A 12,469-nucleotide genomic window follows, 5' to 3' on the forward strand; every position below is an offset into this window, starting at 1 on the left:
CCAGTTAGATACGACGTGGCGCCTGTCACGCAGATGGACAATAAGCCCGCCGCCCGCAAAGTCGAGAAACTGAGACATATGCAAGACTGTACGGCATTACATGGCATTGCATTGCCTGCCGGGAAAAAGTGCCGCAGTATTGCATTGCGTGCGTGCGTGCGTGTGTTATGTGGCTTGAAGAAGGGATATATCCATGCACCGGGGACCGAAACTAATCCAAACATTGCCTCTTTTGTTGCATCGCATGATTCGTTGCGAATACTGTACATACTAGCGAGCAAACCTGCATGCAATACTGCGCAGGCATGTCATTTTAGCCTGGGACGGGCATAACAAATTGCAGTCTAGAATCGTCGAAGGAATATGATGTATCAAGCAAACATTATGCAACAAGATGTATCCATGCGCCATGCAATGCAGAGGATTACCTACAGGTAGCTTAGCTGCTTAGTTAGCTGAAATGAAATAGCGTCTTGGTACTGTTTTAGCTGCATTGCATACCTACGGTACATTTAGAGTTGAGCAGCGACCAGTCATTTTTCAACTCACCGGGTTTCACCTTTCTGATCGGTATTGGTGAGTGGTGCTGAAGATCATATGCCCCTGTTGTTGTTGTCTCTTATCTTTTCTCAGACATTTGATTTGTAGTCCTAATTATGCAGTAGACTGACTTTCAACATAATCATATATCAAGCACAAGGCAGTTGATGCTACTACAGTACAATAAAGAAGCAAAATAGTATCTGCTAATACCAAAACCATGACAACAGAAGTCTCAAACTTGGGGTAGATCACTTCTACACCGTATGTCGTCATTGTATGGGTCAAGAGCGGGATTCAGTCAATGCAGGCCAACAGTCAGTCACTGCTTGTTAACTTGGAGATTCTGTAGTGTCGAGTGACACATCAGCTACCCAAACATGATTGCCATTGACATCTATGGCATATGTTCCTGAAATGCGTCTCAAAACGCTCTTCTAGGACTAAAATGACATGCCGTATTTGACAACTGCCTCCCAATCTACCACACTAACAGTCCTTCCTCCTACGCCAAGTGCTAGGATCATCCGCTTTTACCGCACTGTTTTCATTTGCCTGCCGAATATCTCATCCAACAAGTTCTCCTTTCCTCTCACTTGCTTGGTTGTGTAGAGCTATTGGTCATCCTGCAATTGAACCGTTTGGAATGGCCAATTTTATGTCTGGGCTGTCAGGTCATCGAGGACGGCCCAATTTGAACCTTGAAAAACGTCAAAGCAGACTAGTCCATGTCGATGCTATGATTACTGAAATTTGAACTTTGTGAATAGTCTGCAAAAGACTGAGATTGATCCATGTTGAAGTCGGTAGGCGAGAATAGGGGCGTTGATGTCAAAAAGCCCGGGTAACCACCAGCTTCTTGTTTGATCATGGTATGGTTTGCAGTCCCTGACCCACGACGGCTATCGCACGGGGATACCAAATTACCACGAGGCATTTGCTGGAATGGAGAGCGATACTGACTAGGCTCGTAAGTTGTCATCGGCTCGCGTTTGACTTTGTGAGTCTGTCTCCTCGAAGCCTGTCTTATAGCTTTCACTTGTTCTTGGCGTTCGACCTCATGCCGAAACAAGTCCAACTTGGAAGCGAACTGCTCTGCATAAGGGCTCGAGGCGTACCTTGTTTTCAAGATGAAAATTGCGTCTTTTACCAACGACAAGTGTTCCTTTTGAGCGTAGATATCTGCATAAGTACTGCTAAGCAAGACAAGTGCCGCTTCAAATAAAACATAGCTGTGCTTTTGTGAGCAAATACTCAAGGCTGCCGATATGCGGCAGACTTACAGAGCAAGGGGGTCAGAATGGCGCAAGAGGTTGGCCTGAAACCCCCCTTTCACCATTTCAACCGCTTGAAGTGATTGAGATACGCATCTTTCAGACAGCCTGTTGATCTGTGTCTGGATGCCGTCTGAGGCGTTCGTCCCCAGGAAGGATAAAAGGAAAAAGGGGCGACAAAGGAGGATATTGGCGTAGAAGCCAAGTAAACGCACATGAATTTGAGATACCGTCGGCAGTAAGCTGCTTGTCGTAAAGAATCCATCTTCTTGGAAACTTGGGTGAGCTTCTAGGTAACCCAGCATTTGATTGGGAATCTCGATCGCGACTTTGTCACATGAATAAACGTTGTTTACGATATGACCAATCATTTTACATGCATCAATAGGCGGGTCGAGCATGTCCCTTTTCGGAACCTTGTTGGGACTGCTTGGTCGGTTGGGTGGCTGAAGGGAGGATTCGGAGTATTCGTTATCAGAGATGGCGAACGGTCTTCCTAACGTTGCAGCCAGAAATCTGTCTAGGATAAACAGACTTCTCCAAACGTTTCTTCGTAGAACTCTGAGTTCTTCGTTGGCGGGGAACTGACTGATCTCAGACTCATGGCCTCGATGAATCCCAAGGGCGTAGGCAACTCGGACGGCTCGACCTGAACCATTGTTAGCTTCGTTGATTCGCATACAGATACGATGAAACTTGCCGCAATATTCATACGCAGTATTCCTCATGGAAACAGACAGCATAAAAAATGACATCAAAGCGAGAGCTTGGAGGGGCCAGAGGACGTCATCGTGGTACTGGGACTTTTCGAAGGTACGAGTTGGGTGAGCCAGCCCCTCAGCTATAGCAAACAGCTGGTGTTTAAATTCTGGGCTCGGCGAGTGTGCAGAATCACCAGAATCCAAGGCGAGCGCAACTGCTAGAACCAAATAGAAAATGCACCGATCGGGTCCCTGAACCTCATTCGGGTTATTCTGGAATCGATACAAGGTCAAGCTCACCGCTTCTGGGTTGACTATATCGATGAAGCTCCGTACCTATTGCGAAATCAGTTTCTTTCTTCTCTCTCGAGCGACCCAGCGACTTACGTGGTTGAAATAGAACTCGATCAAACTCGCAGTTGTACTTGGGGGGAGAAAGGACTGCATCCTAGGGGCCACGGGGAGTCTTTCCGGTAGACCGCTCCAATTGCTATCTGCTGTGAACTCCGAAGGTCCATCACGTTTCTCGATCGTGTTCCTGATGTGGTGCATGAAAGAGTGAGCAGTAGAACGCCCAACAAAGGCTAGGGCTATTAGTAACAGCAATCAAATCACTCCGGAATGGCAAACGGACTTACAGAGACGATTCTGACAATCTAGCAGCATGCAAGTGTGCGCAGGTATCTGGATCTCTTCGGATCCGGAAACCGAAACAAGTCGAAACCTGAAATCAAATTCGGGAGTGGCTGACCTTACGAGGTTCTCTTGGATAGGTGCATCATGGGCTATATCCAGCGTGCCGGAAAGCTCAGGCGGGTTAGAACGCTCTCTATAAGGGCTTTGTCTCGATGACGGACGAGGAGATTCGCTCGATGATACTGAGTCTGTACGACTCCTGTATTCGCAGTCCACCCTTCGTTTTCGACAATATTTACAAGGACGAAGGCCATCACACTGTATGATAGAGCAGGAGTTAGTAAACGCTTTCCAATCCAGCTATTTGCGGACCAGGTCGCCTATCTAACACTTGATGTTTCGGGGTAAGAGTCTGTAGGGGAAACCATTCAGGAGTAGCTGCACATTAGCGAGGCCATGCTTCGTATGGTCAGGACATAGGAGTCGCTTGTGGCTAGGAATAAATGATGCCATGAGGTCCGCTGATAGAATGAAAAGAAAGTACAGTGGTAAAGACAGTGACTCGGAATTAAAAGGGGAATAGACTCTTGTTCTTACACGTTGCTTACGCTGCCTGCATGCGTTACAGGCCTGCGCAACTCGTCTGCGCTTATCTGCTGGGACTCTCAGTCGTGTCATGCCAGATACAACAGTCGGGGTGGTACGCTTCGAGATAATCTTTGTGTCGCTTTAGACAGAGGAGCTTGTTTCCGCAGAAGAGTTCCGTATTATTGATGTGAGCTGATGCGTGTTGCAAAAGCGACTGGATAGCTGGTGGCTCAATCGTATCAATTATGAGGGCCCTTGTACCTGAATTGTGAGATTCAGCCAGAGAGGTCTGCAGCAGGCCCTGCCAAGACTGTTCAAGATACGAAACTAAAAGACAAAGAGGACTCCCGCAACTGCAGATTCACTCCGGGGAGGTCTTGCTCGGTTGGTGGGCGTCTTGGTCAATATTGGATCCGAAGATGTTGGAGGCCAGAGCTTCATATATAGAGGGCTCTACCTTGGCAGGAGGCTTCTAGAGAAACAGCCTTGGATTTTACAAATGAGATGCAACGACCATGCAGTAGAGCAATGACACTTAACATTAACGAGAGAGCAAAGCGGGACGGCAGACACTTTCTACCCATCTTGCCAACGCTGGGGACTCAAGTCATCCAACTAGAAGCCGTACCAACAGCTCGGAACCAGGCTGTATGATGTTATGTGACCAGATGAAAGCAGCGACGCTGGTGGGAGAGGTAGAGCAGACAATTGTGGCGTCCCATGGGCGTTCCATGGCGCATGGCCGCAGGAGCTGAGAGGGGTCCTGAGACGTACACAGTAGACGTGGAGTGATTGATTGAAAGGCCCTCCTTGTCTGAGTGATCATCCTGGAATTTCTGGCTGCGAAGTCATATCATTGGCTTTAGGCTGGGGTCGCAAGGTCCTGCAGTAAAGGGGAGGGGCAGATCTGAGACCAGAAGAAGCAAGTATATGCTATTGGAAGGGCCTTGTGGAATGGAAAGAACCCTGTCCCTATGATCCTAGTGCGACAGTCCAACATAATGGCTCCTCTAAGCTCGCGACGCGAGGTAGTTTGAAGTCCTGGGTGGGGGACATGTCGCTCTAGATGATGGATCGATCCTGGGGGTGTGGTTTTTTCAATCGGAACTCAGAAAGTCTTGGTATTCCTGTTGGTTGTTTGTTTCTCGTATTATGTCGAGTATCAGACTAGTGGTCTTTTCTCTCTCTGGCCAGGTTGTCCATCGTGAAGAAGATTAACTTGCTGGTCCAGTCGGAGGAAAGAGAGAAGTCTATTCACTTTGCTTCTTCCACGTGACGACCATCAGCTGCCGGCGAAGTCGCTTTGTGTAACCGGCCTTCCTTCACTTACATGCGGCTCGGGACGCCTTAGTCATCCATCCATCCATCCACTTGCTTAGGTAGGTACCTTACCTTCAGGTATTGGAACTCAAAGCTCAGCCTGGCAAGGATCTCAACATCATCTTCGGGCATCTATGAGCATTCCGATCCCGCCTTCTCCTTCTCTTACCTCACCATGTCTTAGCTTAAGCGTTTCAACAAACAGGGGTACTTGATTCATCGCCGCTAACATCGGTCGAATGGGCAACTCCAGCCAGTATTAACACGCTTGTGCAGATAGCCGCTTGCTTGTTTTTTCCTCGCCAATCGAGACCTTGACTGGTACCTAACTTTTGCTGTGATACGTCTGAGGCCACGGCACTCTCCAGCTGTTTTCTATGTATCATATTACCTTGTCCGCCGACCGGGTTCGCGGATTCTGTCCTATTCCCCGAGACACACCCACAGCCACTTTAGTCAACCAATTCATAGATTGCAGTTCAAGTCTTGCCCGCTTCCTTCAGTTGAGGCATCACTAATGCAAGTCGACAAGAAAGGTCAGCCCTCTCAGGGAGGCTTTCGACTGTTTCATCCTCCTGCATGAATTGTTGATCACGATCCCTCACGATCACTTCCATTAAAGACACTACTATGGGCCATGACACATCTCAAAACAACAATAGCTTAGCTGGCGTTGGTACGTGACTGATACACCCAATACATGCAGGCATATGGAGATGCGTTCACAATCTAGTCAACCCAAGTTGGGCCTTGGCATCTCGGCATTTCCCGTTCAACTCCGCAATAAAGCTGAATTAATTTCATGGTCTCGCCTTCAGCCGAATGCCGATCAATTACTAAAGATTGGAGGATGCTTGGGAACTTATGTGGGTTTGCTTGACCTTGCAGACGGGAACTACTAATCCGTTCGATCCAATGCTCCGATGGTGTGGACCAGATCGAAGGGATGTTCTTTGGATACGTTCACTGAAAAGGAGGCCAAGATGAATAGAGAGTGTGGGACCGATTGTATACAACACTACGCACCTCTGATCTCGTATCCCGAAGGTACCTAGTTACTTCTTTGCTGAAAGACGATGATTTCCTTGAATGTATAGTGAATAAGAAGACAACTATATGGCAGCGATATGAAATAAGGTACCTCAGACTGTTGGAGTACCTAGTATAGATGGACTTGTAAGCACAATGATTGAACAATCCCATGGACACATGATTGTCATGCTGTCTTTCTGGGATACACATCATCGGGCGACAGACAGCAAGAACCGTAACGTTAGGACATACGAGGTTCTCGGTTTACGCAGACGGTACTTGAGAGTTTCATTTTCGGAGCCCTTCTTTATCTATGGAACTTGTAATGGGAAGCCGACTTACTAAAGTATCCTTCTAGGCAGAGGACTTCGCATCTGCAAAGACTCAAGGACTTCTTCAACACAGCATGCAAAACACGATATACCAAACCTAATGGCACAAACAACTAGTTTATTAGAGATATGTTCCGGCATCAAACATGTTTCATCATTGGATTTGTGGTTCTGACTATCTGGCAAAACACCACTAAAGGCGTAGACATAATACCAAGAGTGCGTTCCAAGCGCAATTACTAGCCATTGTCTATAGCAAAAAATATCGATATATTACAGGGAATCTTCGTAAGCTCACAGTACCAGTCGTCCTGGCTCCTCCTCCAGAATCACCTTGCAACGCTCAAGGAAGATTTGTGCTCTCTCCTCCTCTGCCTTTGGGACCACAAGAGTAAAGACATTGGCGCCGCTGGACAGACCAGGGACGGTCTGGATGGTAGCGGGCTTGGGAGCTGACTTCTTCGGCGCGGCGAGGATGTCAATGATGTCAGTCTGCTTTCGGGTGGGGGAGAGAGGAGTGAGTAGAGAGGTGGGAGGGACAGCAGAGATCTGGGGTAGGTAGACACCGCGAGACCCCTTAACAGCCTTGATCTTATCGAGGCCGAGAACCTGGTCAAAAAGCTCGTTGGCGGTAGGGGCACGCTTAGTAGGAGGGAGGTCGTCGTTGGCAACCTCAGCAGCTCGGCCGACAAAGGTCGAGATGGGCAGGAAGACGCCGAGGGTCTCGTGAATCCGGTTCTGGACCTCAACGACCTTGGACAAAGTAATGGGGATGGAAACTTCGAGGTTCTCGACAACGGGGGCCTTAGGAGCCTCAGCCTTAGCCTCCTCAACAGGCTTGGAAGGAGGAGCAGGCTTGGTAGCCACCTTGATGTTGCTCAGGTCGAGGTGGAACAGGTTGTTGAAGTTGACCTCGTTGGCAGCGGGAGTCTCGGGGTTGATACTTCCAAGGTAGGCAAGGATATCACCCTTGAGCAATCGGCCATGAGGACCAGTGCCCTTGATCTTCTTGAGGTCGGCCTCACTGATGCCCTTCTCCTTGATCAGATGTCCAACTGAGGGCAGCAGGGGGTACTTGTGTTCGTAGGTATCGTTGCCAGTAGGCTTTGCGCTCTTCTTCTCAACGGGGTTCGACTCGGAGGGGGCGGTGCTCTCCTTGGGGGCCTGGGCGCTGGACTGTTCCTTCGGTTGCTCCTTGGCCTGTTCGTCGGCGGGGATCTCGAGGGAGTTGATATCATCGCCGGCCTCAGCAATGACACCAATGCGTGATCCGACCTGGACAGCCTTGCTTCCATCACCAGCCATGATCTTGACCATGATACCATCATCCTGGGCCTCGACATCCATGCTAGCCTTGTCGGTCTCGATCTCGAGCAGCACATCACCGGCACTGAAAGCCTCTCCTTCCTTGACCTTCCATGAAGCAATGTTACCCTCGGTCATAGTCGGCGAGAGGGCGGGCATGGTGAAGTTCTGAGCGGCGAGGCATCGCGTCGAGGTGGTGAAGCCTACAGCAGGTGATGATGTGTTAGTCGGTGCGCGACAAAAGGGTCCGAGGGGCTTTTTCAACATCAGGAAATGGACAGAACGTACCACGAGCAATAGCGGACCGAGCAGTAACAGCTCGGGCAGATGCCCTACATGCTGCTGTAAGAGAGGCCATTGCACAGCTCAATTGAGGGTGAAGAAGTCGAGATGAGACGGTTGAGGGAGATTTTCGGTGCACGTAGGAGCGACCTCGGGGTGTTGAGGGATTGAGCTGTTGAGATATCCTTATTAGTGGGTCCGACAGTTTGGAAATTTTTGGCGCGACTTATACATGAGCTTTAACGTTTATTCTTTACCACGGTCGCGGGAGACGAATACAGACTAATTATAATGGTTCAGATTCAAGAAGCTCATTATTTACTTCGAGCCAATACTTTCTTCACATGTTGGTTCTTCTCAAAGCCCATGCCATGATCAAGCCCATCTCAACCGTTGAATTTGACTATCTCCTCGGGTTGCGGCGAAAAGTTGTCCGACCAGGAACTAACTATTGCCGGTCTATTACCGATAAGAATTTCCAAATAGCTTCATTTCTGAAAGTTCAGCCCACTATCATTTAGCAATCATTTAGCAATATCAACTGGATGGCACCACCGAACAACCCAAAGTATTCCTACCATCCGTGAGATTTCCAGTTGTCGCGTCTCTCAATTCCACCTCCAAGGAGCTCAATTCTCGCAATGGCCGGCCTCGCAAGGGGCTTCTGCCTCCCTGGCCTCCGGCCCCTCCTTGCACCCCGTGCCGAGTCCGTCCTCCTCCGATCCCGTTTCTTCAGCACCTCCGTTCTCCGCTTTGCTGGACCTGTTGTGAAAGCAGCTCGAACTCCCACGGCCTCAAGGGCTGCTGCTGCTGCCTCCGCCGCCCAAATGGCACCTAGTAAATACGCCTTCATCAAGAGTCTCGCTTCAAAACCAACCCCAACCGTCCTCTACGAAGGTCCCTCACATTTTTGGTTTTACTTTGGCTGCTGGTCGAGTGGGCTATTCTTACTTGCTTGGACAGGATCTACTACGAGTTTGGTAGTAAAGCAGCCTGAAGGTGTGCCGCAATGGATCGGCATTGTGTTTGGAACAGCATATCTCCTACTCGCTTCCATGGGAACATTCATGATCGCAAAAACTCCAAACATTGTTGGACAGATCCGCGTTCTTCCTTACCAGGCATCCAAGATCGCTCCCACCACACCATTACAGTTGGAAATCACTGTTAAGAGAATGGTCCCATTTCTCAAGCCCAAGGTCATTGTCGCTCCAGTTAGCGATATCGCTCTCAAGACGCGCTTCTCGCTTCCAGACGAGTATGTACCTCAACTGAGGCGCGTAGAGTTGGAGGCGAAGGCGAAGGAGCAGCAAAAGGCCTTACATGAGTTCGACATGCAGCACATCTTCACAATGCCTTTCCGAAGGATGGGTCGAACCCTGGCAGCCATGTTTAACGGTGTCAAATCTGCGTGGACTGATATGGGCTTTGGTTTCATCATAGTTGACGGCAAGAACTACAAGGTGGACGTGACCAAGGGCTTTGCTCATGACGGCTTCAGGACGTTGGAGAAGCTCGTGGATATCAAGTCATGAGTCGCTTACCCTGGAGGATCATGACGAAGGCCTCAACCAAAACCCATCAAGTTTTATTCAAGGGTTGGGCGTGTCTCATTAGCCTGTAATTTTATTGTATACAACATTTATGAAGAACATATGATTTATGGGCCGAGCATATCATAAGTCCTGTATGACAGTTCAGCATCTCAATCTGAGAGATCATTGGGCACGATTGAAGCGAGCAAGTTTGGACAACCAGAGCACTCGTGAAAGAGAAATATTCGCACCTCGTGATAAAATCGACCGATCTGTCAGGCACACAAGATCCGAGCTGCTCAACCAAGCGGGACTGTTGCAAGAAAGCAACGTTCCTAGTTGCTACAAGGTTTTGCCATATACAAATCGCTCAATTTGACACTACACCGGCTGAGACCGAGGCGGACAAGAACACAACACGTATATTCGAGGCTGATTGCATTATCACATATCCACAGTTATAGGTGCGGGTAAAATCAAGTAGATAATACAAGACACTGTCCTCTGGGACGACGTGCAGAACATGAGATCTGAAGATATCCACATGCCGTTCTTCAAGGTCCTTGAATCACTCCTTGTAAGTGAGTGACATCCCAATATCTGTCTTCCCTCGTGATATGCGAGACTTGGAAACCGACATGCAATGAACCTCGATCAGACACCGCCAGAAGGGGTGTGCTAGTTGAAGTTGATATACAAATAATTCTAAATACAAGGAATTTAACTGTACCAAATATCACCTCAAACTTGATGCCAGCACTGACGTCTGCCTGTCAAATCCCCCCAACAAGAAGATAGTCAGCACCTAACCCATGGACCATTCACCATCCTTCGAGTGTATTTCTAGATGGAATCGCCCTACAATCGGCCGTTGCGTGTAAGCTAGGCGCGTATGCACAGCATAGACAAGCAACTTGGAAGAGGGACTCTGGGTCTGAGCGGATCGAATACAACCCAGTTTCGAGAATATCGTGGAGTTAGAACGTTCCCCATGGGTCTCTAGAAACCTGGAACAAGACGAGAAACTTACCCCTCCAAATCAATGTCGTCCAATCTCGTTGTAAGCGGTCAGCCAGCCTCAGCTTGATAGAAACGAGGCTATCCTTGACAAGGCCACAGGCGCCAGATGCACCATATTCGAGATCCACCGACGTGCGCAGGCGGGGGTTCTGGCGGGGTCATTCCTTTACATAAGGTATTTGCTTTGTCTAGAGTATTTTCAAAGTTCAACAGGCGATGAATATCACTCGATTTTGACCGTAGATCATGCCATACCAATTTCCGTCGCGCATCTTGTCTTTGGCTAAGACGATGTTTCATGACACTGCTAGACCGCGAGATCAGCAGCCGATCCCCTGTATATCAGGGTCCGATCTATCAGGGAGTGCGAGTTAGAGTTCGAGTTGTACTGACACTGTTAATCCTCGCTCTGGACCCTGAAGAATACAGCCGACGTCTAACTGCCGATGCATCAGCCCAATATCAGCATTCATCCATGCTTGTCAACATCATCTGCTTGACGTCATAAAGCCAAGGGCTCGCTGGTTGGCTCAGCTTGGTTGTGGGCTACGTACGGTGAGGTTGAAGCGTCCCGCTGCTGGCACCAGATGCAGAACGAGACGAGGGGGGACCCTTGTTCCTTATTAGCGCGTTATGTAAATGATGCGGGCGACAACCTTGGAAGCTTTTTTCCTGTCGAGATGAAGATCAACCCCAAATCTGGACTCCAACTTGGAGGCTTTATCCTCTTCATGAAGGGTCCATTGGTGCCCGCCACCAAACGTCTGACAGTTTTGACTAATTATGGGATTCCGTGAACTAAGGGAGCCACAGAAGGGCCGTGCCATCCATCTTCTCGAGTCAAAAGCTTGGTGTAAGCGGTATGGTATGTACACTGAACATCTCGATGCCGCAACTCCATATCCGATACTCGCTCGGTTTTGTGACTCGGGATAAATCGCGGACAACCGACTTGGATTAACTAACCTTGATTGAAAATAAAAAAAAAGGTGATGGTTACCTCTCGTTGCACAAACTATGTGTATGCATGCCTTGGTTCGATACCAGAAAGTCGCCGTACCGTAGTCTTGGACGACAGTGACCCGCACTAGATGTAACATACTCGCCGCCTGTCTTCTTTGTCTTTCAGTTACGGGTCGCTATACTATCCATTTAGATGTTTGTTCCAGGCGCTGGTGAAACATGGCCACACGCAATCATCCCCCCTTACTGAACCTCTGACGGGATCGAAAAAAGATGGACCAAAGTCATGATATGTGTACAGACTACCACGCTGGCACGGCGGCTCAGAGCAAAAGATAAGTAGTCTAAGTAGACAGAACCTGGGATAATCGTGTGTATAATCTTCAACTTACCCACTACTTGCTCCTGGAAATGTTAAGATCTCCAACAAGAAATGTTCTATCATTCGGTGGACGGCAGTCCTTTCGTCATTGAAACCGGGCCCCTTCCATTGAGATGCAAAGGTGGCATGTCGTCAATGGAGATTGGACAATTCCCCACCAGATCGAGGGGTATTGTGCAGACGTTCTTACATACAGAGGGGACTCCGTGCGTAGCTGGATGTGATGACATATGCCGGAGGCTTCATCTATTCAAGCGATGTCGGTGGAATTGCAGCCCAATGCAGCTCATAGAATATGAAAGGAACATGGAAGATGCACCTCATCTTTGCCGCCAAACTAAAGTGAGGCCTCTGCAGAACACACTCATTGAACCGGCAATATTTGAAATGTCGTTCTTCTGGCGTCATGTATGTCATCTTTGGACTCCGGGGGCATGGACATTTGACCATAGAAGTCGTGGGGGTAGAGCAGCGGTGAGAGAATATGATGGGCGAAGGAAGAAATATCGATCGTTTTAGCACGGTCATCGACCGAGCTGCCACTCTACCACCTCAAATC

General features: G+C 48.8%; 3 protein-coding genes across 3 annotated transcripts; 1 reads left to right on the top strand and 2 right to left on the bottom strand.

Annotated features, from left to right (window-relative positions):
- Positions 1-1,196: 1,196 nt before the first annotated feature.
- Positions 1,197-3,465, bottom strand: FMAN_04786 (uncharacterized protein; the record flags this gene model as incomplete). The annotated part of the gene is made up of 6 exons (XM_041828466.1): positions 1,197-1,240; positions 1,288-1,772; positions 1,824-2,851; positions 2,903-3,099; positions 3,154-3,322; positions 3,373-3,465. 6 exons carry the CDS (start codon positions 3,463-3,465, stop codon positions 1,197-1,199), a joined length of 2,016 nt encoding a protein of 671 aa, XP_041679326.1.
- A 3,252-nt stretch (positions 3,466-6,717) lies between these two features.
- On the bottom strand, positions 6,718-8,086 carry FMAN_04785 (uncharacterized protein; the record flags this gene model as incomplete). The annotated part of the gene is made up of 2 exons (XM_041828467.1): positions 6,718-7,931; positions 8,017-8,086. The coding sequence occupies 2 exons, from the start codon at positions 8,084-8,086 to the stop codon at positions 6,718-6,720; spliced, it is 1,284 nt and encodes a 427-aa protein (XP_041679327.1).
- Positions 8,087-8,651: 565 nt separating this feature from the next.
- Positions 8,652-9,545, top strand: FMAN_04784 (uncharacterized protein; the record flags this gene model as incomplete). The annotated part of the gene is made up of 1 exon (XM_041828468.1): positions 8,652-9,545. One exon carries the CDS (start codon positions 8,652-8,654, stop codon positions 9,543-9,545), a length of 894 nt encoding a protein of 297 aa, XP_041679328.1.
- Positions 9,546-12,469: the final 2,924 nt, after the last annotated feature.

This window comes from Fusarium mangiferae, assembly GCF_900044065.1.
Source record: "Fusarium mangiferae strain MRC7560 genome assembly, contig: FMAN_scaffold003, whole genome shotgun sequence".
NCBI classification, from domain to species: domain Eukaryota; kingdom Fungi; phylum Ascomycota; class Sordariomycetes; order Hypocreales; family Nectriaceae; genus Fusarium; species Fusarium mangiferae.